The sequence below is a fragment of the Aricia agestis genome, chromosome 7 (assembly GCF_905147365.1).
Source record: "Aricia agestis chromosome 7, ilAriAges1.1, whole genome shotgun sequence".
Lineage (NCBI taxonomy): Eukaryota > Metazoa > Arthropoda > Insecta > Lepidoptera > Lycaenidae > Aricia > Aricia agestis.
In genome coordinates this window covers 3,287,179-3,312,610 of record NC_056412.1, presented here as the reverse complement: position 1 = coordinate 3,312,610, position 25,432 = coordinate 3,287,179, and the positions used below count along the sequence as shown (strand labels likewise).

General features: G+C 38.7%; 1 protein-coding gene across 1 annotated transcript in view; it reads right to left on the bottom strand.

Annotated features, from left to right (window-relative positions):
- Positions 1-17,888: 17,888 nt before the first annotated feature.
- LOC121728955 overlaps positions 17,889-25,432 on the bottom strand; it is a 51,236-nt gene continuing 43,692 nt past the window's right edge. The window contains exons 4-6 of the mRNA XM_042117312.1: positions 21,641-21,810; positions 19,326-19,397; positions 17,889-17,973 (exon numbers count right to left, since the gene is read on the bottom strand). Of these exons, the coding sequence (XP_041973246.1) occupies positions 17,906-17,973; positions 19,326-19,397; positions 21,641-21,810 (310 nt within the window). The 3' untranslated portion in view covers positions 17,889-17,905. The remainder of the gene's footprint in view (positions 17,974-19,325; positions 19,398-21,640; positions 21,811-25,432) is intronic.

Genomic DNA, 25,432 nt, shown 5'->3' with positions numbered 1-25,432 from the left:
CAGAAGATGCACTAATTCTAGAGGTTACGAACGTGTTAGTAATCGTCAATGTAGACATCAGTGTCTATTATAATAATATGTCGATTGTACATGTCATAGAAAGCCTCTACGTCATAATGGAAATTGGTTTCATCTGTGTGAAAAATATGTGTACGTATACACTTACACAAGCATGATTGAACATGAATTCTATGAGATTAAATTGTCAACGTGCGGCACGTGCCGACTGGACGTCATAAAAAGAGTGCTGCTGTCATGTATCACACGTCTCTTTTGACCAGAGCAGTGTTACTGATAGTGACATCTCTCTTGCTCAGGCCTTTGTTTCTCTATTCCGCTAGGTATATTAACTTTATGATATGGTCCAACAAGGAGAAGAGCCTTTAATAGATGGACCGCATCTTGCAGTCGTCACCGACTGCAAGATGCGGCATGGCGATCTTATTTCCATACTAAATTCATATCCGCCAATACACGGACCGCTCGAGAAGTTCTAGAGCTGTCGGAGTAGTCTCTCTGCGGTCGACTTTTCCCATGCGGTTGAACAACAAAGGTTTTTTTTATTATGAAATAAGGAGGCAAACGAGCAAACGGGTCACCTGATGGAAAGCAACTTCCGTCGCCCATGGGCACTCGCAGCATCAGAAGAGCTGCAGGTGCGTTGCCGGCCTTTAAAAGGGAATAGGGTAATAGGGTAGGGATGGGAAGGGAAGGGAATAGGGGAGGGTAGGGAAGGGAATATAGTAGGATATTGGGCCTCCGGTAAACTCACTCACTCGGCGAAACATAGCGCAAGCACTGTTTCACGCCGGTTTTCTGTGTGAACGTGGTATTTCTCCGGTCGAGCCGGCCCATTCGTGCCGAAGCATGGCTCTCCCACGTATAGAAAGGTAAAGGTTATGTATGGCCGCGTAACGATGCGGTCACGTGGCACGTGGCACGATGCGGTCGAGTTGCAGTCGTGTAAGACTTCAAAGCGACCGCTCTAGAGCAGTCGGTCCCGACTACAACTTGCGGTCAGTCTATGGCCAGTTTAAGGCTAATTTCATAAAAGATGTCATTCGTTTCAAAGTGGTAAAGTGTTCGCCAACCGTACCTCATATTATATTCTTCCGACCAAACGACGCAATTTCCTTCAAAATCACTCACAAATATTCTGCGGCGAGACATATTTTTTCCTTAGCCCGTCAGTTGAAGACATGAGTGGAGGAAGTGGATAAGTAACATTTTATGACATAGGGGAAAATACTCAATTTTTCCCTTATAATTTAAACAAACCTTGTAACGTACCTGCTTCATCATCAGACTACACATAAAATTCATTTTTTTTTACTTTAAATAATTTTTCGGCCGATACACGTGGAAGAGTCATGCTTCGGCATGAATGGGCCGGCTCGACCGGAGAAATACCACGTTCTCACAGAAAACCGGCGCGAAACAGCGCTTGCGTTGTGTTTCGCCGAGTGAGTGAGTTTACCGGAGGCCCAATCCCCTACCCTATCCCCTTCCCTACCCTCCCCTATTCCTTTCCCTTCCCATCCCTACCTTCTCCTATTACCCTATTCCCTCTTAAAAGGCCGGCAACGCACCTGCAGCTCTCCTGATGCTGCGAGTGTCCATGGGCGACGGAAGTTGCTTTCCATCAGGTGACCCGTTTGCTCGTTTGCCCCATTATTTCACAAAAAAAAATATATAGCCGCCATTTATGCAAAAAAAAAGAACTTTTTAAAATTGTTATTTATTTATTTATATTTTTTAGTTTACAGACATACAGACGGTTTACACGGGTAAAAAACATAATCTTAAGTTCTACGCTAGATAGCAACCTAAAAAGATTACATTACATTACATAATTATTAAGTTGTTACTAGAAATAAACAAATAACAAGAAAACTTACATCACCCAGTACGAAATGCCACACTGTTAGTTACCCACTTCGTCGGCTCGCGTCTTCAGTTATGAATTTTCAATGTAACTCTCATATTTTCATACGGGAAGATCCGTCTCCGGGGACGATCGGCGGCTGATATATCGCGGGGGCAAATCCCACCCCACGACGGTAATACGAACGGGTTTCTCTGTTATATTGCGGACGCCTATGCTCATTTATTGTGAACTAGAGCAAACAAATTGATCTTTGAAGGAGCTTGAAGGCGTATTTAATTAGAGTCGATAATTACACAGTGTGTTAGTATAAACACCGTTATCCCTGAAACCATCAAATGAGCCCGTCAAAATGAACAACTTTTTCTATGAGAGCAATGCTGGGAACTCAAAAAAATGCCATCTTCATACCCATACGGATGCCCGGATCGGCAATTTGTATGGGTATGAAGACCGATTTTTTTGAGTTCCCAGCATTGTTCTCATAGAAAAAGTTGTTCATATTGACGGGCTCATTTGATGGTAGGATAACGGTGTTTACTCTAACATCTTGTTTTAGTCTTTTATGTGTATATTATGTGACATACTTATTATTATACTAGTGGATGCCCGCAACTCCGTTTTGCCAAAATTCATTTATTGCGCTGAAATCGTACTGAAAATTTTCCGGAATAGAAAGTATCCTATGTCCTTTCCTGGGACTCAAAGTATCACAGAAAACTGGCGTGAAACAGCGCTTGCGCTGTGTTTCGCCGAGTGAGTGAGTTTACCGGAGGCCCAATCCCCCACCCTATTCCCTTCCCTATCCTCCCTTATTCCGTTCCCTTTCCATCCCTACCTTCCCCTATTACCCTATTCCCTCTTAAAAGGCCGGCAACGCACCTGCCGCTCTTCTGATGCGGCGAGTGTCCATGGGCGACGGAAGTTGCTTTCCATCAGGTGACCCGTTTGCTCGTTTGCCCCCTTATTTCATAAAAAAAAATATCTCCATACCTCAACAAAATCAGTTCAATGGTTTGGGGAAGAAGAGGTAACAGCCGGATGACATTTCGCATTCATAATTTTAGTATGACTAATGGAATATTTATTACATAGACTTAATATTATATACTGATTTATTATGATTGACGAAACGTTTAGTAGGTGAACAGTTGCAGTATAAGAGAAATTGATGGTGGATTTAGGTAAATTGGTCGAACTAAGTCAAGCACAAACGATAGAATATCACGACTAATTTTGATTTGACAGAACTTTACCAAATATTGTAAGCCTCTTAAGTTTCTCTGATAGTACACCCGCTATAGTCACTGCACTATGCTTGAGACTGTTATTATTTATGAGATTCATTGTAATATAACTTTTGGTTGCTAAACGGTTACTTCTTAATATAAGTATAATGTACAAATTAAACAAAAAGAGTCTTAAGATTTTTTTATTTGGTAATTTAATAAGTTATTTAAAAATAATTATCTCTTTTTCCAAACGAGTTAACTCGTATAAAAATGAGATAGGAAAAAGAGAATAGATTTAAATCTATTTTCTGCAGCCATGAAATATAGAGCTAATCTGTTAAATTATAATTTAATGTCACTTAATTATGGTGGCTTTTCGTAGTGAAAAATTCATTATTAAAATTCTAACAAAGCATTATTTCTGGTGAAAAACTTAGCCGGTGATTAAAATTGGAAAGAGCAAGCGCTTTTGTAATATAAAATTATAATATGTACCTCTTTTAACATCTTTTATACATTCAAACACTTTTAATAAAATAAAAAATTAAAACCAGCGCCCTAATGGAAAACGTGTCTAAACGAACGGATTTTTTTTTGTCATCTTATATATAAAATTCTCGTTTTACAATGTTGGGCCGCGTAGGTACTCCTCCGAAACGGCTTTACTCAGAAACCGCTATAGCTAGACTGGTTTTATTCATAACTAGCTGACCCGGCAAACGTTTCTTTGCCATATAAAGTAGGTATTTCACCCGTATTATTTTATTGAAGTGACTAAATAAGTACAGTGTATGTCACCATGGCAACGTGGATCGCTATCCCGTCGCACAAACAATGGTCGCCGTCAGTCTCGAGTTGTAATAATTTACTATTATTTATTCAACAAATACACTTATCAATATAAACAGTACCCAGTAGCCGATTCTAAGACCCACCGAATATGCATATAAAATTTGGTTAAAATCAGTAAAGCCGTTTCGGAGGAGTACGGTAACTAACATTGTGACACGAGAATTTTAAATATTATAAGATATTGCATCAGGGGCTAGGTGTTATTGAACTCCTTTTGTGCCGCACCTGTTCACGGAAATTCTTTTCACCTGGTTTTCTTGTTAAGTCCGGATTACTGCTAAGGCGAGATTTTAGATTTCCGGAGATTTTTTAAACCTTTTTAAAATGTATATTCGGACGTTGAGTAAACGGAAATTTGAGTACTCCTTACTCTTTATATAGAATTTTAAGGTATGAAAATCTGCGCATATTAAGGAGAATTTCCACGGAAACAAGTCTAAAAATACTCCAGTCTGAAAACTTTGTGAGGTTTCAGATATTCCATTATATCTTTACCTCGGACTCAATCTACTACGCCTTTTAACTCAATAAGGCTTTCAACACTTTTTTACTTTTACTTTTTACAACTTTTTTACTACAAAGTCACTCGGAATATTTTATTCAGTTCCAAATAAAACTCGAAATCAAATACTCGTTGTCTCTCGTAGAATATTTACTTACGACTCGTGGACTACTATTATAGAGGTTATTTTGTCATCACTCATCAATATTAAATTGCTATCAAGCTTGAAAGTTGTGATGTGTGTCTCAAAATATGGATATGAAGTAAGCTTTGTTTTGAAGCGGGCCCCTAGACGATACATTTTACTGCGCAATATCACGCACGATATTTATTGAACACTTATTTGACATAAGATTGAAAGGCTGGCGCGTTCAATATATTGTTACGTGCTAGGGTTCGAGGATTTGGAGAGAAAGACCTGGTGACTCTCTTGAAGACTTTATTAACACTGCACTAAACACTAGGTCACAACACTTAGCACTAGGTCCAATCACTAAGCACTATCACTGTCCTAGGTCGTAGCCAAGTCGCAGGTTTCACTGGTTCACTCACTATTGATCACTTGTGTTCACTCCGAAATCGCCTTGATGAAAGCTCGAAACAAACTGACTAGCCGGGCGCGCCTGCGGCTCTTTTTATATGGCGAGAGGAATTCCAGAAATTTCCCGATTCACGCAAACAAGTAAACAACCGTGGGAAATTTCTAGGAGGCCCGGGAATGTACCACAATAAAACTGCCGTCCCTGCGATAAGTGCAGTAAGTTGAATTTAATTTAGACCTTATGTACTCAGTCATAAGGTCTAAATTCAAACACGCTAACAAATAAAGGGTAAACACGTAAACAAACATAAGACCTTTTTAGAAGGTTCGAGTATGTACTTGCGCACCACGTGTCCGTATACCATGTACCGTAACACTACTCCCCTCTTAGAGATGCTCGTCCCGAGCATCATTGTTACTGCCATGGTAACGCGCCAGACGGTTCCTACGACTACTCCTGGTCTGTGGTCCCTTTACAGCAGCGCAAGTAATACATCTGTGGCACCAATCCGGCACATCATCTCTCCAATGCAACCAGAAGAATCGTTCTCGCACTTTCCTTAGCATCCTCTTGACGCCTAGATGACTCCCTGATACGCCCTCATGTATCTCGCGGAGAACATCTGGTACTCTTGCCCTTGGGACAATTATCTGAAAATAGAACTCTCTGCCGTTAGCCTTCTGCCATTTCCGGTAGAGTAGTCCGTCCTGAAGTATCAGACTGTCCCATTGCTCCCAGTACGCCTTAGTGACAGCGCCAGTGGGTGCAACCTCACTCCAGATTGGTTTTATGTCACCCCGTTTCTTCCATGTGATGATGTGCCGAAGGTCGTCATCTTTTTCTTGAGCCTTTCTCATAGCTTCATTCTCCATGTGCCCCAAATTACTTGTTCTCTTTGTTCCGCTCCGTGCCTGGGAGGTAACAGTTACCGGGGCTTTCTCCGCGTCATCCATTACTCGCCCCTTAGTTCTGGATTCTATTCGTTCCCCATGACTCCGGGTAGGGGACGAAACCGCTTGCTTCTTCAACTCCTCCATTTGTTCCTCGATCCTTTTTATCCTTGCCATCTGGGTCTTCTTCTGCGGACAGTTTAGCTGAAGATGGCCCCTCTCACCACACTTATAGCACATGGCTTCAAGTCTTTTCCTCGTAGAAGCCTTAACTTCCTTGACTTCTTCAGAGACCTTGTGGATCTTATGGGTCTGCCGTATGTCATGGCGCACAGCCTCGACTTCCAAAGCATGCGCTAATGCTTCCTTAAGCGAGGTATGGTGACCAAGTCTTACTGCAGCCCTGACCTCCAAGTCTTTGATTCCGTCGACAAATCCTTGAACAATATTTGTGTCGACCATCTTGGTATCGGCTCCTGGATATGCCTTCCTGACGAGTTTTTCAATTTCCAACGCCCATTGTTGAAGTCCTTCTCCTGAACGTTGGACTCTGTCACGCAGTTGGGCACGGAACACGTGCTCCAGGTGTCGCTCCCCGTATCTGGATTCCAGTGCCTCCATCAGGTCTTGGAAACCATTTCCCGTATGTGGCAGTGCCTCCAGAACCGACACAGCTTGCCCTCTGAGTGCAACAGTGAGAGCGGTCAAGCATTGCTCCTCCGTCCATCCGTTTGCGGTAGCAACAGTCTGAAATTGCCGACGATAAGCGTTCCAAGAAGTAGTGCCGTCGTACGGTGGCACCTTTACTCTTGGTCCTTGCGCCACACCAGTGACTCCACTAGACACCGCAACTCCCGTAGTTTCTAGGCGCACTACTCTCTTCTGTAGTTCTGTGAATCCGGTTTTCAAATTTTCCACAACCGTCTCTAACCCAGTAACTCGTTCTTTCATTACGTCGACATCTTTACGAAGCTTAGTCACCGTGTCACTGACATCCTTTATGGCCAAAAGCGCTTTCTCTTGGAGGTCCTTTTGTTGCTCTTGAGACTCCTGTAAAGCGCCGAGCTTGCGGTCTTGTGACTCCTGCAAAGCGCCGAGCTTGCGGTCTTGTGACTCCTGCAAAGCGCCGAGCTTGCGGTCTTGTGACTCCTGCAAAGCGCCGAACTTGCGGTCTTGTGCCTCCCGAATCGCTCTGATTTCAGCCCTTTGCAGCTCCATTAATTCAATTAAACTTTCTAAATGAAGGGCCACTTGGGGGGCTGTAGGAGCTACGGGTGGGGCCTGGTGGGCGGGGCCAGTGGGCGTGGCCTGAGTGGGCGTGGCCTGGTGGGCGGAGCCAGTGGGCGTGGCCATGTCCAAAGTGGGCGGAGCCAGAGGGGCGTGGCCAGTGGGCGTGTCCCGGTGGGCGGAGCCAGTGGGCGGATCCTGGTGGGCGTGGCCAGTGGGCGGAGCCATGTGGGCGGGGCCAGTATGTGGGGCCTGTCCCTCAGTGGGCGTAGCTTGGTCCCCAGTGGGTGTGGCCTCCGCAACTCCTCTCTCGGAGTCAATGGCAGCAGCTCGCTGCGCCCTTGTCCTGACACTCCCCTTGAAGTCCTCTCTCGGAGTCAATGGCATCTCCAAATCCCACTTCTGACACCAGTTGTTACGTGCTAGGGTTCGAGGATTTGGAGAGAAAGACCTGGTGACTCTCTTGAAGACTTTATTAACACTGCACTAAACACTAGGTCACAACACTTAGCACTAGGTCCAATCACTAAGCACTATCACTGTCCTAGGTCGTAGCCAAGTCGCAGGTTTCACTGGTTCACTCACTATTGATTACTTGTGTTCACTCCGAAATCGCCTTGATGAAAGCTCGAAACAAACTGACTAGCCGGGCGCGCCTGCGGCTCTTTTTATATGGCGAGAGGAATTCCAGAAATTTCCCGATTCACGCAAACAAGTAAACAACCGTGGGAAATTTCTAGGAGGCCCGGGAATGTACCACAATAAAACTGCCGTCCCTGCGATAAGTGCAGTAAGTTGAATTTAATTTAGACCTTATGTACTCAGTCATAAGGTCTAAATTCAAACACGCTAACAAATAAAGGGTAAACACGTAAACAAACATAAGACCTTTTTAGAAGGTTCGAGTATGTACTTGCGCACCACGTGTCCGTATACCATGTACCGTAACACTATTATTAACCCTAGACGGTCAATAATATTGCACAATAAAATTGATCGTCTAGGGCCCGCTAACATAGTTGTAGGAAATTTTGTATAATAGTAACACATTTTAGAACCATAGTCAATACTCATAAATTAATTATTATTATTGTTTGATGCACTGGTATAATACTCGTATAGTCGTCCACTGAAGTAAGTTTGTATAATGTTTGTGTTGTCTACGATCTGTTTTGATACAATTTCATGTTGAAATACTTGAAAATAAGTAAAGAGCAAAGGATCCAAAAGTTAAATCATTCAGTTTTTTTAAATAAAATAAGGGGAAAACGAGCGAACGGGTCACCTGATGGAAATCGACTACGGTCGCCCATGGACACTCGCAACATTAAAAGAGCTGCAGGTGCGATGCCGGCGTAGCGACTATAGGACCTGCAAACCTTCAAGAAGAGAACGTATTCCCTCTTGGGGGGAATACTCTTCTTGAAGGTTTCAGGTCAGGTTCAGGTCGTATTGGTCCGGAAATACTGCTGGTGACAGTTCGTTTTAGAGTTTCACAGTGCGCGGCAGAAAGTTACGCGAAAAACGCGGCAGAAAGCTGTTGTCGTTCAATTAATTACTTCTGTGTAAAAAACACCACCATATACACAAAGTAAAATCGGCTTTAAGTAAAGTGACGAAACCTTTTTATTTGTATAGAGGTAAATTACGCGATCCTTTTCATATTTCAAGTCATTTTATCTGAAAGGACGGCGGCCATTCATACCATTACTGGGAAAGCTAGTCAGGGTTTGTAAACATTTTTTATTCCATCTGCAACTCTACTCAATTTCCCGAGTAGTTTCCTATACTAACGAACCAATAAAATAAGTTTTTTTGGCACGATCTGTCTTCCGAGCTCTTCTTTTGTTTGTGATTTATGTAATTACTTCCGATGCCCGCAGCGTACCGCAGTGATCCACTTTGCCCGGACTACTGATTGCAAATCTGGGTTCACGGTAGTGCCCCAGCCAAGTCTTGAGCAAAGGCATGCTATGCCTTACCATACTTATACTACTCGAAGCGGTTCGCGGCTATTTCACCCCCATATATTATCTTCGATGCTAACAAAGCTAGCATTTAGATTTTCGGTGACTAGAAGCGAGTATTAAATCTAGCGTAACCTCCGAATTACAATATGATATTTTGATAAAAAGTTTATCAGCTGTTACAGATGATCAAAGTTGCTATACACTTCACTAACTCAGTGATCATCTTTATATGGTAATTCTAGTAGACTGAGCATCTTGGGCAGTGAGAGTCGAACTGGCGTGCAAAGGGTTCCGTAAGTACCATAAATATGTACCTCCACCCCCTAAATAATTATATTATTTATTTTTTCTTTCAGAAAATTTCAAGGGCCAAGAGAAAGAATAAGCGAATAATTGGATTTAATGGGTACCATCGACCACATGCCCCAATACATACTTATGAACACTTACGCTTTACGCTTGTTTTATATTTGTTTTTTTTTTTTGTGCTCATTTCGGCAATGATCTAGTCTAGTCACTATAATAATAATAAAATAAAGAAAACTTTTGATACCATTCAGCGACTGTAATTGTTGATTTAAAATTACAAAATAAGTTAATATGATCTGAAAACTTTTTACGATAGAAATATTGCATAGATACTTGGCTCTCCTATTTACATTTCATGTTTTGGTGGGATTATTATTTTATACAATCGTATCCTTGAAATGTTTAAAGCTACTTAGTTATTTTTGTAGTGAAACTTTTAAGACACTATAAAACTGTCACTTCTGCGATATTTTGTACTCTATGTATATTGTATAGTCAGTATAGTACAGCGTAAACGAATTTAGTACCACACATAATATTTTAGTATCTAATAGCACAGAATACATATTAGTTTAACAACTAATAGTACAAACTGCAGTACTAAAAAACCTGTTCAAAATGAATGTAGTAAGTAAATTCTACTAAATACATTCATTGTTTCATTGTATTTATATTGTATGAATAGAAACGTTAATATTAGCAACGTACAATATTTTTGCGATTCATTACATTTACTGATAAATTATTCAGATAAAAAAATGTTGTCTAGCCGAATAGATGTGCCAATGCATAGAAATTAGATAGATCATACGACAAAAAGCTTCTTCGACGTTATCTATTATCTACCTTGCACTTAACAGTCAGAAACGTATTCTTTCCCCTAACTATTTGTGTGCTCCAAAGGGCTGGGGCGGGAGATATTGCTGTAGATTTATGACTATTGTATTCTGCAAATAACTATTCTTTATCTGACACTTTTTTAAATTTTTTGTAGAGCGCAAGCTTTAAAATTTTGCAATTTTAATACCTTTACTCATAGGTTCTAAGTTATTTCTGGCTAGATGACCCAGTGACCTTCGTATCATTTATCTCCTATTATAAACCTTATTTGAAATTCCACGAATATTTCAAGCCTAAAATTAGTCAAATCGGTTCAGCCGTTTTCGAGTTTTAGTGAGACTAAAATTAGTAACATTATACTTTAAAATATTTTTTTATTTAAAAGTGTATGTAAACTTGACATAACGACGCTGAATAGTTCTCAACAGGTTGGGTTAGTAATTAGTATACAACAATAGTATTATGTACGACATACGACGTTCAAATTTCAATAATTAAGATAACGATAAAATATAGTTGTGTGGGTTCAAAGTTTTTATAGAGTCTTAAAAATATTTAATAAATGCTCAAATAAAAAATGCCTTTGACATGATTTTAATATTGCCTGGAAGTTAAAAGAAAATGGTATGAAAGAAGTAAAAAGTAAAGACACGAATATTATTTTTTATCTCGAAGCACAACGTGCAGCTGTTGTTAAACTAAACATTAAATAAATGAGCAGTGTTCGTGCATTGTAATTGCGAGAGAAGAGTTTTAATTCTTGTAGAAGAAAGGAATTTTAAAACAATACCTGCTAGAAAACTTCGGACCTTCGAATAATGGGCGTAAGAAGCTGAAAAAAGCTCATTAATTTCACTGTGAGTGGCATTTGGTTTTCTAACTTTTGAAACTTAAAGAAAAACGAGTTAAAAATTCTTTAGAATTTTTAAAAGTCATTTTAACAAAGTTCGTTAACAAAGTATACAAAGGATTTTTTCTAAATACCTACAGGTGATATGTTGATTCTTTTCATTTGATCTTAAAGAAGAAAATATTATGTTCATGAACTAAATTTATAAATTATTATTATTTGTGTGTATTTAAAGAAGCGCACAATATCTCCTTTTATTATCATTAACTATCAGTTTTTGAGTTCCCGTGTGGAATTAAATTTGTATAGAACTTAACAAAAGTGTCCTTCCTCCTATACTTACTATTTATTCGATAAAATTAAAAAATTAAAATCAAGAAAGTTGAGAATTTACTATTTAATATTATTAACCATTCTTCATCATAAATGTAAGATCGAATTATATTACACGAATTAATATCGTTATCGACATCTATTCGACTAGTTTGGGAAAAAGCATCTAACAAACTAGTGTCATAACAAATATTGATTAAGAAAGTTATTATTGGATTAAGGTGGACAGAACTTGGCTTCTTTGTTCTGCAGACGATTGTGCTTTTGTTGTCTGTAATTATTATACCTGTATAGCATCTTTGGATAAAATATTATCTATGCTTAGGTTATATCCATACTATTATTGTTGTGGATATTCTCAAAATTACTATTAAATATAAAATATCCACGGTTTTGTAAGTAAATACTTTATTGCAATGATTGCATACGTACGGAAAAATACACAGGAAAAGTGTAACAGCAAAAGTAAATGTCAACGTGTCATAGAAAAAACAATAACTCAAAAACCTAATAAGTTTTATTAGGACCTTTATAGAATTCACCACATACTCCCCGCCTTGCAACATGCAATGCATTAGTTGCAAAAAATAAGCAACATAGTATCTAATCAATATTAACATTGTGGAGAGTAAGTATAAGACAAAGAATTCTATAGAAGTCTTTGGTACAGGACAGTAATATATGTGAAAAAAAAACTTAAAATAACACTAAACACAAAAAATTGAATTAAAGTAAGTCTATCAGGAAGGTGAACGGGACGACCCAGATCGAGTTACCGGATCCTCTTCGAGCACTGAATTCGCATCTAACTCTAGGCCAGTGGTTCCCAAACTTATTTTGTTTGCTGCCCACTTCGAGAACAAATTATGATTTAACTGTTTCAATTTAAAATGCATCCGGATAAAATCATCCCCCCCCTCAGCCTCTACACAACGCCCCTATTTTTTTTCTGGGTCCCACACCTTTAGGGTGTTTGTGCACTACACGGAATTATATGGCAAACGTGAAAGTTATGAACGCCAGACGGTGAAATTCCGTGTAGTGCACAAACACCCTTAGAGCTTCAGCGCCCACAAGAGGGCGTTATCGCCCACTTTGGGAAAGGTTACTCTAGGCGGTAGATGCGTTGTAACGCTCTAGTAGTCTCAGCCGTCGCAGTTTTTAGCTGAGCGACCCTGTATTGGCATTATCTCTACTACTAGACGCCCTAAGGGCCAGTTTACTCGTTTAATATCGTTATTCGTTTGTTTCGTTTCGCACAAAACCGTATAGAGTTTAGTAGTACCATGAGAGAGCCATGCTTCGGCACGAATGGGCCGGCTCGACCTCTCTCCTCACTCGCTTGCGCTGTGTTTCGCCGAGTGAGTGAGTTTACCGGAGGCCCAATCCTCTACACTTTTCCCCTCCCTACCTTCCCCTACCCTATTACCCTATTCAAACTCGGTCATGTATTTGTAAAGTGTAGCACAATATTATTTCTTTGTATAGCGTAGGACACCACGTTCGGAAAGCTTTCGGACGTATTGCATCGAGATTTTTTACCATTTAGATTTTAGATTGGACCAACAAAACAGTCACATGTTGAAATGGCTGCAGCAATTCGTGCGTAATGGCCGTCTGTCACGGAAAAAGAATTCGAATACTGGATTTGTACCATCTGTATGGGTATGGCGTTGAAAAAGCTATGCATGACTAGTTTGCTATATTTTCATCCATTTATGGTGGAGCACTGCGAGCGTGACATCAAATTCTGTGCTGTTCGCACATTTTGTGTGCCTACGAATAATAAATACTTGTATTGCGTTCCTGTGAAACTTTAATGGTGTTTGCCGCAAGCGACCGCGATTTGTCGGTCGCGGTCGCTTGCCGCGTTCATTAGAACGGTATCCCCCTACGGTGATGCCGTAATTTACCATTTTTAGAGCCTTATTGACTCACTAGCTGTGCCCTGCGCGCGCGGTGTTACCCGCGGTTTATAATAAAAGACTATGAAAAGTACCAATAATAGGCCCAAAACGGGACGATACATGGTTCCATAATGGTTTATGGAAGTGATGATGATGAATGTAATTTGCATAGTAGCATATACTTTCCGTTATTTAAGCAACGTCGAAATTCCCAAACTTGTATATCTATAAAGAGTCAGGAGTTCTCTCGGCACCTTCCGAACCATAGTATATGTTGGTGCAAAATCATACTTGTATAACTGCTCACGAAACCGAAGTCACCACATGTTTCCATATAAATTTTGAGGAGTTCCCTCGATTTCTTATGGATCCCTTCATCAGGTCACCACTTTTATGAATATGGTATCAAATTGAGATGATAACCTATACACCAAAAGAAAAATTTGAAAATCGGTTCACAAACGGCGGACTAATCGTTGAACATAAAAAACGAACATCTCCCCCATTTTGAAAGTCGGTTAAAATTGTAGCCTATGTATAAGCTATATTATTGTAATTCATTAAAATCCGTGCAGTAGTTTTTGCGTAAAAGAGTAACAAACATCCATACACCCATACATACATCCAAACTTTCGCCTTTATAATATCAGTAGGATCATGTGAAAGCTATAAAAATATTATAATAAAAATACAGCAATAATCTTCAGTATATGAACGTTCCTTTCATAGTTATTAATTTCCTATTTTTGTTTATTATACTCATGATATCAGCTTCCAAAGTAATACCAATTTATTTGAATTCAAGCATACATTCATGTATCAAAGTAAGTAATACCTATCGTGACACTCTTCTAAAAGCTGTGGTGACTCTCGTGTTCTGCTCTTTTCTTTATTGTGTCTGTATGGGCAGAGTACGTAGCGTTATGGTTACATTATACTATATAGTGCTTCAGTGCTAAAATAGCAATAAGTGCTTGCTGTAAGTCTACCTTCTGAAATAAAGCAGTAAAACAATCAAATTAAAGTAATCTTGCATTTTTTTACGCTTTTCATCTTTGTCTGCAACAGTTCCCAGTTCAGAAAGATTTTGTAAGATTCACTACGGATTACGAGGTAATTTAATTAGATCGAATTATATAGCCCCGAGCAATATAGCGATATACGATAGCAATAATAGGAATCGTTTATGAATAGGTAACATCCAACTTGGGGTTCTATTCCCATAATTCGAGTATCGCTTCTATCGCAGGCTGTCACGGGCTGTGCACGCGAACGTAAACTGCCTGCGCTCGAAGTGACATTCGGATCGTGAGAATGCCTGAAGTCTCTCACGTAGATTGGAATATCATTTCGATTGCGATCAAAGTCCATTACGATTCGATCGATCCTGCGGGCTGTCACGGGCTGAACGCGCGAGTGAGACAGCCCGGGCTCTAAGCAACATTCGGATCATGAGAATAGCCCCCCTGAAGTCTCTTACGTAGATTGGATCTGTGAATATCTCTGATTGAATTAGCCGCTCCATCGACGCCGCGCAGTCAGCAAGGATATGATCCGGGCATCTTGCAAGATGGCGGAAATTAAATCAAGCTAGATAGCCCTCCGTATAGTTTACCTTATGGACTCAACTATGGCTATCATTGCGGTTTAGAAAGGGAATTAGGCTCGATTTATATGAGTCCGCGCCAACGAGCGCTTTGGCCGCTATACCGCTAGATCACAAGCAATTGTATGTAACGCTTTACTTATTTGAATAGCGGCGCGGGCGCGCTGTTATTTAATATACAGTGTGTAACAAAAATAAGTGATGAAGAGCTGTTACTTTCACAGTGAACTCGGATTCATCGGACATCGCGGAGTTTTCTGTAGACCTTTTCAATGTGTATAATACTTGGTACATTATTTTGATAAATCTCGTAGGGTTCATCCTGCGTTTGCAATGTAAGCGGAAAAAATGTAATTATTTACGACATCACATTAGCAACCCCAACAATGACAGTATTTTTCCACTATTTAATTAATGTTATTATACCTATAACCGTCCTCTTGAATCACTCTATCTATTAAAGAAAACCGCATCAAAATCCGTTGTCAAGTCCGTTTTAAAGATTAAAGGGAACAAAGGGACATGAGGGAAAAAAAGCGACTTTGTTTTATAATATGTATAGATTATTGTTCCTGTAAGAATGATCCAAAAAAATGTTTGCGACAATAATTAATGCATTGTTGATTAAGAGTAAGTACTTTAAATCTCATTGCTATTTTGAAGGTACATTTCTTAAAAAAGGTAAAGACTTTCTGAATTGGGTAAGGTAGGTAGATGAGAAAATGAAAATACACAACGACCATTTCATTTATTTAAACATTTCTGCTAATTTTCATTGGATCATATCCACATTATATAGGCTTAATACAGAGCAGTCACTTTAACATAAACTTCACTTATCATTCTTATAACGATAGCTTACAATCATAATTACAATAACAATAATAACAAAATTAAATGAAGAAGCTATTTTTTAAAATGATAAAGCTTCAACTAATATGTTTTACCAAATGTACACTTTTATTCATTATTTATAGTAAATGCAAAATTGTTTTAAATTAATAATACCGTTTAAATATAATGAACTTAATTTTCGTTAATTAACATCGTTTCGTTAAATTACATGAAATGATTTATGATAAGTACCCTGTCTGAGAAGTGGGGACCCTTTATAATGGTACAGACTTGTATTCGGTACGTATATCGTCATTTTATAATATAATCGATTAAATGTACAGTTATATACAAATGATAAGTTTATAGGCCGCGCAAAACTTTAATATTGCACAGCGGAATTGTACCATGAGTGTAAACGTGACTTTCCGATCCTGGCATCAAGTGACGACAAAAACGGAAATTCAAATAAAATGGCCCTTTATGTTATACTATAGGTTACATTTTGCTTGACGCCAGTGCAAAAAAGCGATGGCATGGGTCGCTATAACACCAATGTCCGTAAAATCTAAAAAGAAACCTAGAATCCAGTTCATAAGTGGCATTTTCACGGTCGCCTGCCGCGAGGATCGGCGAAGCCACCTTAAGGGCTCAGCCTCGAAACAAGCGGGCAGCGGGGCGCTGGCGGCGACAGTGCAGGAGCTGCGCATTCCGATGTAGATTTATATGGAAGTGGCTCGAAGACAGCGTCGCGTCGCGGTGAGCGGCGTGCGGGGTACTAGGCGACTACTCGCGCCGCCGCCACCGCGCCGCTCCCGCCCCGCTGCTCGCTAATTTCGAGGCTGAGGCTGTCAATAACATGTCCTGCCTAATCGCAATCTACCATAAAAACTCGTCTGATGACCGAATAGTGTGCCTTGTCCCGACAAAAAGAGTCCTAAAAATGAAACTTTGCACCTTCCCCTTTTATTTTTTCACAGCGATCTTAAAATTTTGCGCACTATGGGCCAGCGCGAAAATGATAAACTATTAAGTATCTGAAAAAAGTCTATCTTTAAAAGGTAAAAAAAATCTAAGTATAGGTCTAATTAATAAATCGAGTCAAAAAGTCACGCACACGTCTTTAGTTTTAAAATAACTCAACATTTGTAACTAAATAAGCTTAAAATATATTAAGCAAATTAATACCTAATGAAGTCCCATATTATCTTGACTAGTTTTATTGATATTTAAAATATCAAATACAATATCAATCACGTGCCTATTTTTTTTACAAAGTATTTCATTTGGATGCGACTATATACATTAAAGACACTTTAACTGAATAATTTGTATAATGGTCACATTTCAAAGGCCAAGTTTCCTGAAAACATTCCATCGCCTTCCATAATTTAGTAAATAAAATTTCTGTGTATTTGGTTTGGTAAGAATTGAGTATAATAGACATGTATGTTTAATTTACCACGTACCTAAAGCATGCATGCATTCAAAACTGTAGCAATCTATCTCTGTTAATAGGTGAATTTCCCCCTTTTTTATAAAATCACGGCAAACGAGTAAGCGGGTCACCTGACGAAAAGCAACTACCGTCGCCCATGGACACTTGCAACCTGCCATATTGCATTCAACTTACATGTTCTTCAGCCTTCAGGGATTTTAAATCATATGAGGTTTACAAAATAAAAGCTAATATATAAAAGCTATAATTTTTTTCTTAAATAAAATATGTACATTGAACACGATTATTTTTCTATATTTTTTTCTCACATTTAGAATCTTTTTACTTCGGACTTCGAAGTTTAAGACGTAAGTGGGTGAAGTGGCTAATTAACATTTTCAAATGTTCGTTTTTTGCATATTAAAGGACCGGGAAAATGTTTGGCATTAAAAATATGGTTGTTATGTTGCTAAGTTATACATTCAATCCATATTTTTTAACTTTTCCGGTCCCAAGCCTGCATATTTTATACAAAACAACGAACATTTTCTAAAATGTTAGTTACCCACTTCATCCAACTACGCCTTCAATTTTCCTGTTAGTAAAATAAACATGAGCTAGTAATTATATTTACATTATGAATTATAAAAAAAAATCTACATACGAATCAATAAAATTATAGATAACCTTAATTTATGCTAAAAATAGTAAAGCTCGTCCAAAATAACGCCCACATAATTATATTCAACTTAGTACCTGTAAAGAAATATTAATATTAATTAGAATAAATTGAATAAAAACAAAATTATCATCAAAATCGGTTCACAAACGGTGAAGTCATCCGCGAACAAACATTAAAAAAAAACATAATATTATATTATGCAGTCGACTTGAGAAACTCCCTACTTTTTTGAAGTCTGTTAAAAATATAACAGTTAACCAACCGGATAGATTGGCCCTCTTTAACTACCCTAATAAAGATACAATCCATAGACTACCAAAATATTATATGACCCTTATTCTCCTCGCCATGGTCGAATAAAACCGGTTCAAAAGGCAGAAATGACAGGAAAAACCTTAAGAGCGGGCTGTAAAATTTTGCTGTGTTTTCTAATAAGTATTACGATCCCGGAAGACGATTGACTTATATGAAAATGAGATTTATTAATGAGGCTATAGCGTATGGGAAAAGACGCGCGCAGCCTGCGCGCAGGTTCTGTGAGGGCTCAGCGCGTGCCGCGCGCGTTTTTTCCCATACGCTTAGTAGAACACGCGCAGAACACGCACACGTCTGATCGCTCCCTTATTACGCGATATTGTACGGGGGCCTTCGATCATTAATATACATGATTCTGGAATGTATGAATGGTGTGTAGGCGGGGCTAGCGTGCTTTGATATTTCTGACAGCCACCTCTGATACTATTCTGATCAACGCGACATAATATTTGTCGGTTGCAGTAACCGACAAAAACTCAAATATATTTTATTTGAGTTTTTGTCGGTTACTACATTTGCCACTTTATGACATAAATTGCCACTTTATGACATATTCTATGCTGTACTACAACAGATTTTAGAAGGCTACTACAAAGCAGCGGTGGCATAGGTCGGTAAAAAATAAAACCTATGTCATAAAGTGTAATTTTTTTTTATTTTCTCGTTCGCAGACGCTTGCGAAAAAGATCGGAAAGTCACCTTTACATAATTAAAAGTCTACAAATATGTCTAGAGTCTAGACCGTAATAACCAAGTTCTCGGCACAAGTTGTCGAGAACTTGGTTACAGTATGAAGCTGTACAGAATACTGCTTGGGTGTAATGTTTGACTCTGTAGGGTTTCAGGGCATTCCAAGAAATATTTCTTACATATTTTTACAGCTACAAAATGTAAACACGTCCTAACGTTAGGACTCTACTGTTTTTACTACGTACTGTACGTTTTCTACGTGCTGTACTAATCGGTTCACGAGAATGCTATTTTTGTTTATTTATAATCATGTATCGTTAAAATTGTGTACTTTATTTGATATGATCATACCGATGCTCTCTGAGTACACAAGCCATACATTATTTGTAGTCCATATGAACTAATAATGTGTGAAAGATACCTGTGGAGCCCACTGCGGCTGCGAGCTGCATGTCTGCTGCTGTCGGTATTTCTGGAGTTGTGCTGATTGGACCTGAAAGAAATAGGAAAGAATAAAATCTTGCCGGAGTCAAATACTTTTTATCCTGTCATCATGAATAGAAGAAACTCGACACATAGTGTGTAGACCAGTCATTCCCAAAGTGGTCTAGATGGACCCCCTGGATTCCACGGGAGAATCGAAAGGACAGACCCCTTTCAAGCACCGTACGTAACAAAAACTGGAGTCTACAATCGTAATCTGGGAGTGCATGAAAATGTAATATTATTTTTAAACTGAAGAACTAAACTGTTGGCTTGACTTCTATTAATATAGATTGATAATAATATAAGCTTAAACGTAATATAATAATTATGTTGAGAAGCTTGAAAAAAATGCATGGTTACAATATCATCTTTAGCTTTTTTGGAAATTTTAAATCGGTACTAATGTAGTTCTGGGCAGAGTTCACCAGCAGGCGTAGCATGGTCATAATAGAAACGGTTTCTTTCTACGGAAGAATAGACAAAGTGACAGTTAGACAATGGAAATCCGCCATTTTGTCGATAAAATTGTCAGAATGTCGATACTTTCCCATGTCTACTGTTGTTATGCTAGCCCTGCTGATGTAGCAAATTTTTGAAAGTGGTCTATAAAACAAAAGAGTTTTAGAATTGACCAGTTTCTTCGGGTAATCGTGGAACAAGACCAACGGCACCTGTAGAGAGAAAACAACAACGCCCGCGGGCTCAGGTTTGAATCCCATCGCATTGTTGTCTTAAGAAACACGATGTTGGCAGTTAGCATAATGTTCAACAATTTGCCTTTATCTCGGCCTCGCCTGCGTTTGTAATAAAAAAATACGACCACTTTTCTCCTTCGCCCATAGTGCGATTCAAATTAAAACAAACCTTCATTACACCGTTCGTTTTAATGGTAATTGTATTCTTTTTTATTTAGAAACGTCTGAAACGACTATTCCCCGCTTGGTGGGATGTAAAAGTAAGTCTCTATGACTGGCCTGGCTTTGAGGCCAAGGCTTGAGAAATAATATTTTAAATTATATCCCATAATTCATCTCTCTTTCTAATATTATGTACTTGTTGCCTTCACTCTAGCGCGCTGCGCTTGCTCCGCTCGATCAATTATAGCCCAGGCCACTTAGACAAAAATAACCCTGTAGCCTTGCATAAATTCGCAACAAGCTGAAAATTGGTATTACTGTTTTTTTTTATGAAATAAGGGGGCAAACGAGCAAACGGGTCACCTGATGGAAAGCAACTCCCGTCGCCCATGGACACTCGCAGCATCAGATGAGCTGCAGGTGCGTTGCCGGCCTTTTAAGAGGGAATAGGGTAATAGGGGAGGGTAGGGATGGGAAGGGAATAGGGAAGGGCAGAGGGTAGGGGATTAGGACTCCGGTAAATTCACTCACTCGGCGAAACACAGCGCAAGCGCTGTTTCACGCCGATATTCTGTGATAACGTGGTATTTCTCTGGTCGAGCCGACCCATTCGTGCCGAAGCATGGCTCTCCTACGTATAGAAAGTTATTACGTAGTACTGTTAAAAAAGTGATTACGAATAAAAGAAAGTTCCCCATAATTCCCATGTGTGCATGTAGCACACTTCTTATTCAAGGTCAAAGGTCCGAAAAATTTGTTTTTCACAATTTTTGGCGAAACGGTAAGTTTTTTCATTAAAATACCTCAGATAAAAACTGTAGGCCATAAAATTGTCTACAAAAATGTATTATTAGTTTTTTCATATCAGTCACCGTGTTTCACTCGAAAAGTTGTAAAAGTTTTTTTTTCTTACAATTTGCAAAAGTATAAAGTACGCCTCGTATAGAATGTATGCCTATACTAGTGTCAGATCCTTTTATGTCAGGAAATATAGTATTATTTATCTCCGAATTGGCTCTTTTTTCTCTCTCTCTCGCGGTCTTAAAATGGCTGATATTTTAATATTATCTCGGACCCTTGTTTTCATTTGACCAATGCTTCTCAACTAAGTATCGCAAAAAGATGAAAATGGTTGCATTTAATAGATAAACTCATGGATATTTTTTCCCATAGAGGTCGTCAAATCAAAAATCCAAAATTAAAGCAATGTTTGTTTGTTGGCTTTAATTAAAATTATTGTTTAATAGTTTGTGAGATTAGCGCGTTCAAACAAACTATTCAGCTGTATAATATTTATAAATTCAATTTTGAATAAATTAATTATGATGTCTTTGCTTCGTTATTATAATAACAATAATAATTAGTATTTAAATATTTTTTTACTTTTATTTACCTGGGTAGTATATAGCCTCCTTTCTGACGACGTAGTTGGCTACTGGAACCCGGAGTGTGCAGATGAACTCTGCTGGCGACGGCAGGTCTTCGTCCCTCAGCGTCACCATGGCAACGGCTGAGTAGCGGTCCCCAACGACGGACACGCTGTGAGTAACATCTTCTAGACGCCTGCAAAACGAATAATAGACAATTTAGACCGCAATGCGATGCGTAGCTGCCGTGAGATGCATTTCTAAAAAATAATATATGGATAGACCCTCACGCAATCAAAATCTGTCAATTCAATACAAATTTTAAAATGCATCTACGAGTTCTGAATTGACCCTGTTCTAACGTCTAAAAAAATACCTGCAGGTGTTGGAAAACAAAGTGACTTGTTACTTTAGGGTGTGTATGAGTCCCTTACTATATTAATAATGATCTAATGTGATAAGATAAGTATATATAATATTATGTATAATTTATTTACGGTATGTATTTTATTTAAAGTATAGTATAATATGCAATAATTATGTATTTGATAAGTTAAGTAAGTATAAGTTTTTCTTTCTTTTTCCTTTTTTTTTTGTAACTTGACTGGCACCTACACAATTTTATTCCTGTATCGCCCAAAGGTTGACTGGTAGATAATGCCATTAGGCATTAAGTCCACCTTTGTACTTTTTTATGTGCATAAAGTTTTTAAATAAATAAATAAATAAAAATAAATAAGAATAATGCATTACAAGAGTAATAAACACCCATCCATCTTGACAAATTTTTAAATTAATAGTAGATTTTTTGTAGAATTAATCTTCTTGCACGTAGTTCGAAAATGGTTACCCTCTAATATAACAAAACAAGAATAAAATCCATGAAGTGTTACGTGAGTGTTTTGTGATTCACCGGTGTTTCTCGACTCTGCCAACGAATGAGCTTATGCCTTACGTGGATGTTAAAGGGAATACTCTGAACCCTGCCCCTCTAGCATACGCCAACGAGATATTTCGTGGATATCTCACTCTCGAGCGTAGTGATATTGTCGATATCGATATACATCTTTATTTCGCTAACATGCACACGTCGAGACTCGAGAGATAAATTTCTCGTTCGTATATAGTTCGTTTGTATATAGAAAAAAATAGCACATATAAAAAAAACAAAATTATCTCTAATTTTGACGACAGACGTACGAGAAAATGTATGTCATGTTAGGGTCAATAGAGATGAAGAGATAAACCAGTTAACATCGAGAAAATGTGTAGAGTGAGATAATATCTCGTTGGCGTATGCTGGCACGGCTGGTGTTATTCAAGTTTAGTCTAACAATTTTGATTATCATCTTTCTCTCTGTATATCTGTTAGCTCTTCACGCTTAGACCATGAATCGATTTAAATGATATTTAGTATGTAAGTAGTTTCAGTGAGGGGAAAGGACATAGGACGCTGTTTATTAGTGTTTATCCTTGAAAGGGTACAGTCAACACGCAATAAACAACCTAAGAAACGGAGTTGCTGGCATCAAACAGTAATATTCATGTTAATATTATAAATGCGAATGTGTGTCTGACTGTCTGTCCGGATGTTACCAAATTTTTATCCCTGAAAAATGTACGGTTCTCTTGCTATAAATGATTTTTTTTTATGAAATAAGGGGGCAAACGAGCAAACGGGTCACCTGATGGAAAGTCGCCCATGGACACTCGCAGCATCAGAAGAGCTGCAGGTGCGTTGCCGGCCTTTTAAGGGGTAACAGGGGAGGGTAGGGAAGGGAATTACAGGGGAGGGTGAGGAAGGAAATAGGGGAGGGTAGGGAAGAGAAAAGGGTAGGGGATTGGGCCTCCGGTAAACTCACTCACTCGACGAAACACAGCGCAAGCGCTGTTTCACGCCGGTTTTCTGTGAGGACGTTGTATTTCTCCGGTCGAGCCGGCCCATTCGTGCCGCAGCATGGCTCTCCCACGTCAATTTGTCCCACGTGAATTTTGGCGCATCGGAGTGGCGGCCGTTGCGGGCATCATCTGGTAGTTAATATATCAATCATCATTAGGCGTTCATCATCATTAGCGCGCGTCCGTCATGACGTCGAACATGTAAATTGACATGTTGTCAATATCTTGGCGCATTGCGGTGGAACACGTGCCTCTAATGAGATAATTATGTTGGATATGCTCTACTAATTAACATTTCTATTAAGCTCATATTATTATAGTCCACTATAAACTATTGTATTGTGATGTGATTAATTTCGTTTCATAGAATATAATAATGGCAGAATCAAGATTTAGAGGGGTCTAATGAGATAATTCTAGTAGTTTTCGTTAGTCCATGTTGTTGTATTAGTCTAATTACTAATATGTTAAAAAGATACTAAGACCACCAGCTGTGTATACATGGAGTATTATGAAACTAAGAATGGGCTTAAAAAACTTAAACTACTCGTATGAAGCTAAAACCTGTCGTATAATATAGGGTGACCAGATGTCAGGAATTTTCCTGACATGTCAGGAATTTTAGGCTACTAATTGAAACAATAAAATTTTATACACTGAACTTTTATTTTTAAGCACAATAACAAAAAAGGTAACTTATAAAGTTATAAATAATCGGAATTATCTTTTTACGGTAAGTATTTATAGACATAAATCAATCAACATTGAAAAATTTAAAAATCCATACTAATATTATAAATGCGAAAGTGTGTCTGTCTGTCTGTGTATCTGTTACCTCTTCACGCCCAAACTGCTCAACTGAAATTTTGCTGAAATTTGGCATGGAGATACCTTGAGTCCCGGGAAAGGACATAGGATACTTTTTGTCCCGGAAAAATGTACGATTCCCGCGCGATAAACGAGTTTTGGCACAACGGCCGTCATCTAGTCAACCTATAAATAGCTCGTGTCAGGAATTTTGGCCGAAAATCAGGAATTTTGTCAGGACTTTTGAAATTTTTATCTGGTAGCCCTAGTCGTATAAGTAACCTTAATGTCAAATAAACACTTCCTCTACGTTGCGAGTTTGTACCTTACCCTGCCTGTATTAATTAGGTACGTAGGATGAAGTACCGAATCTAATATTTTTTGTCATAAACATAGAATGAAACACGGAGAAGGACAAAATACTTTATATCGAGGGAAAATGTAAAAAATATTTTATAGGTTTACGACTAATGCCATCCAATAATAATCCGCAAGCCAATCCAATAATGACAAAATCAATGCTAGAATTAGGTTCATCCCAATCCCAATAACACCATTAACACACATTTACTGAATAATGTGCAGAGTTTTCAGCGTAAATCCTAATTCTCCGTGAAATTTTAACTACGAATTATTACTAGCCTGCCTACATTCTAGCCTGCCTACATTATGATGTAGGCAGGCTAGTCTAAATCCAACTTTTATCTGCTTTTTGCACTATTATTGAATGCGGTTGTCATTTAGCAACCGCATTATCGGGACTCAAAGTATCTTCATACCAAATTTCAGCGGTTTGGGCATAAAGATGTAACAGACAGTTATACCGACAGACAGACATATAGTCATACAGATGTACAGACAGGCACACATACCGTCATATAGATATACAGACAGGCACACATACAGTCATACAGATATACAGACAGGCACACATACAGTCATACAGATATACAGACAGGCACACATACAGATATACAGACAGGCACACATACAGTTATACAGATATACAGACAGGCACACATACAGTCATACAGATATACAGACAGGCACACATGCAGTCATACAGATATACAGACAGGCACACATACAGTTATATAGATATACAGACAGGC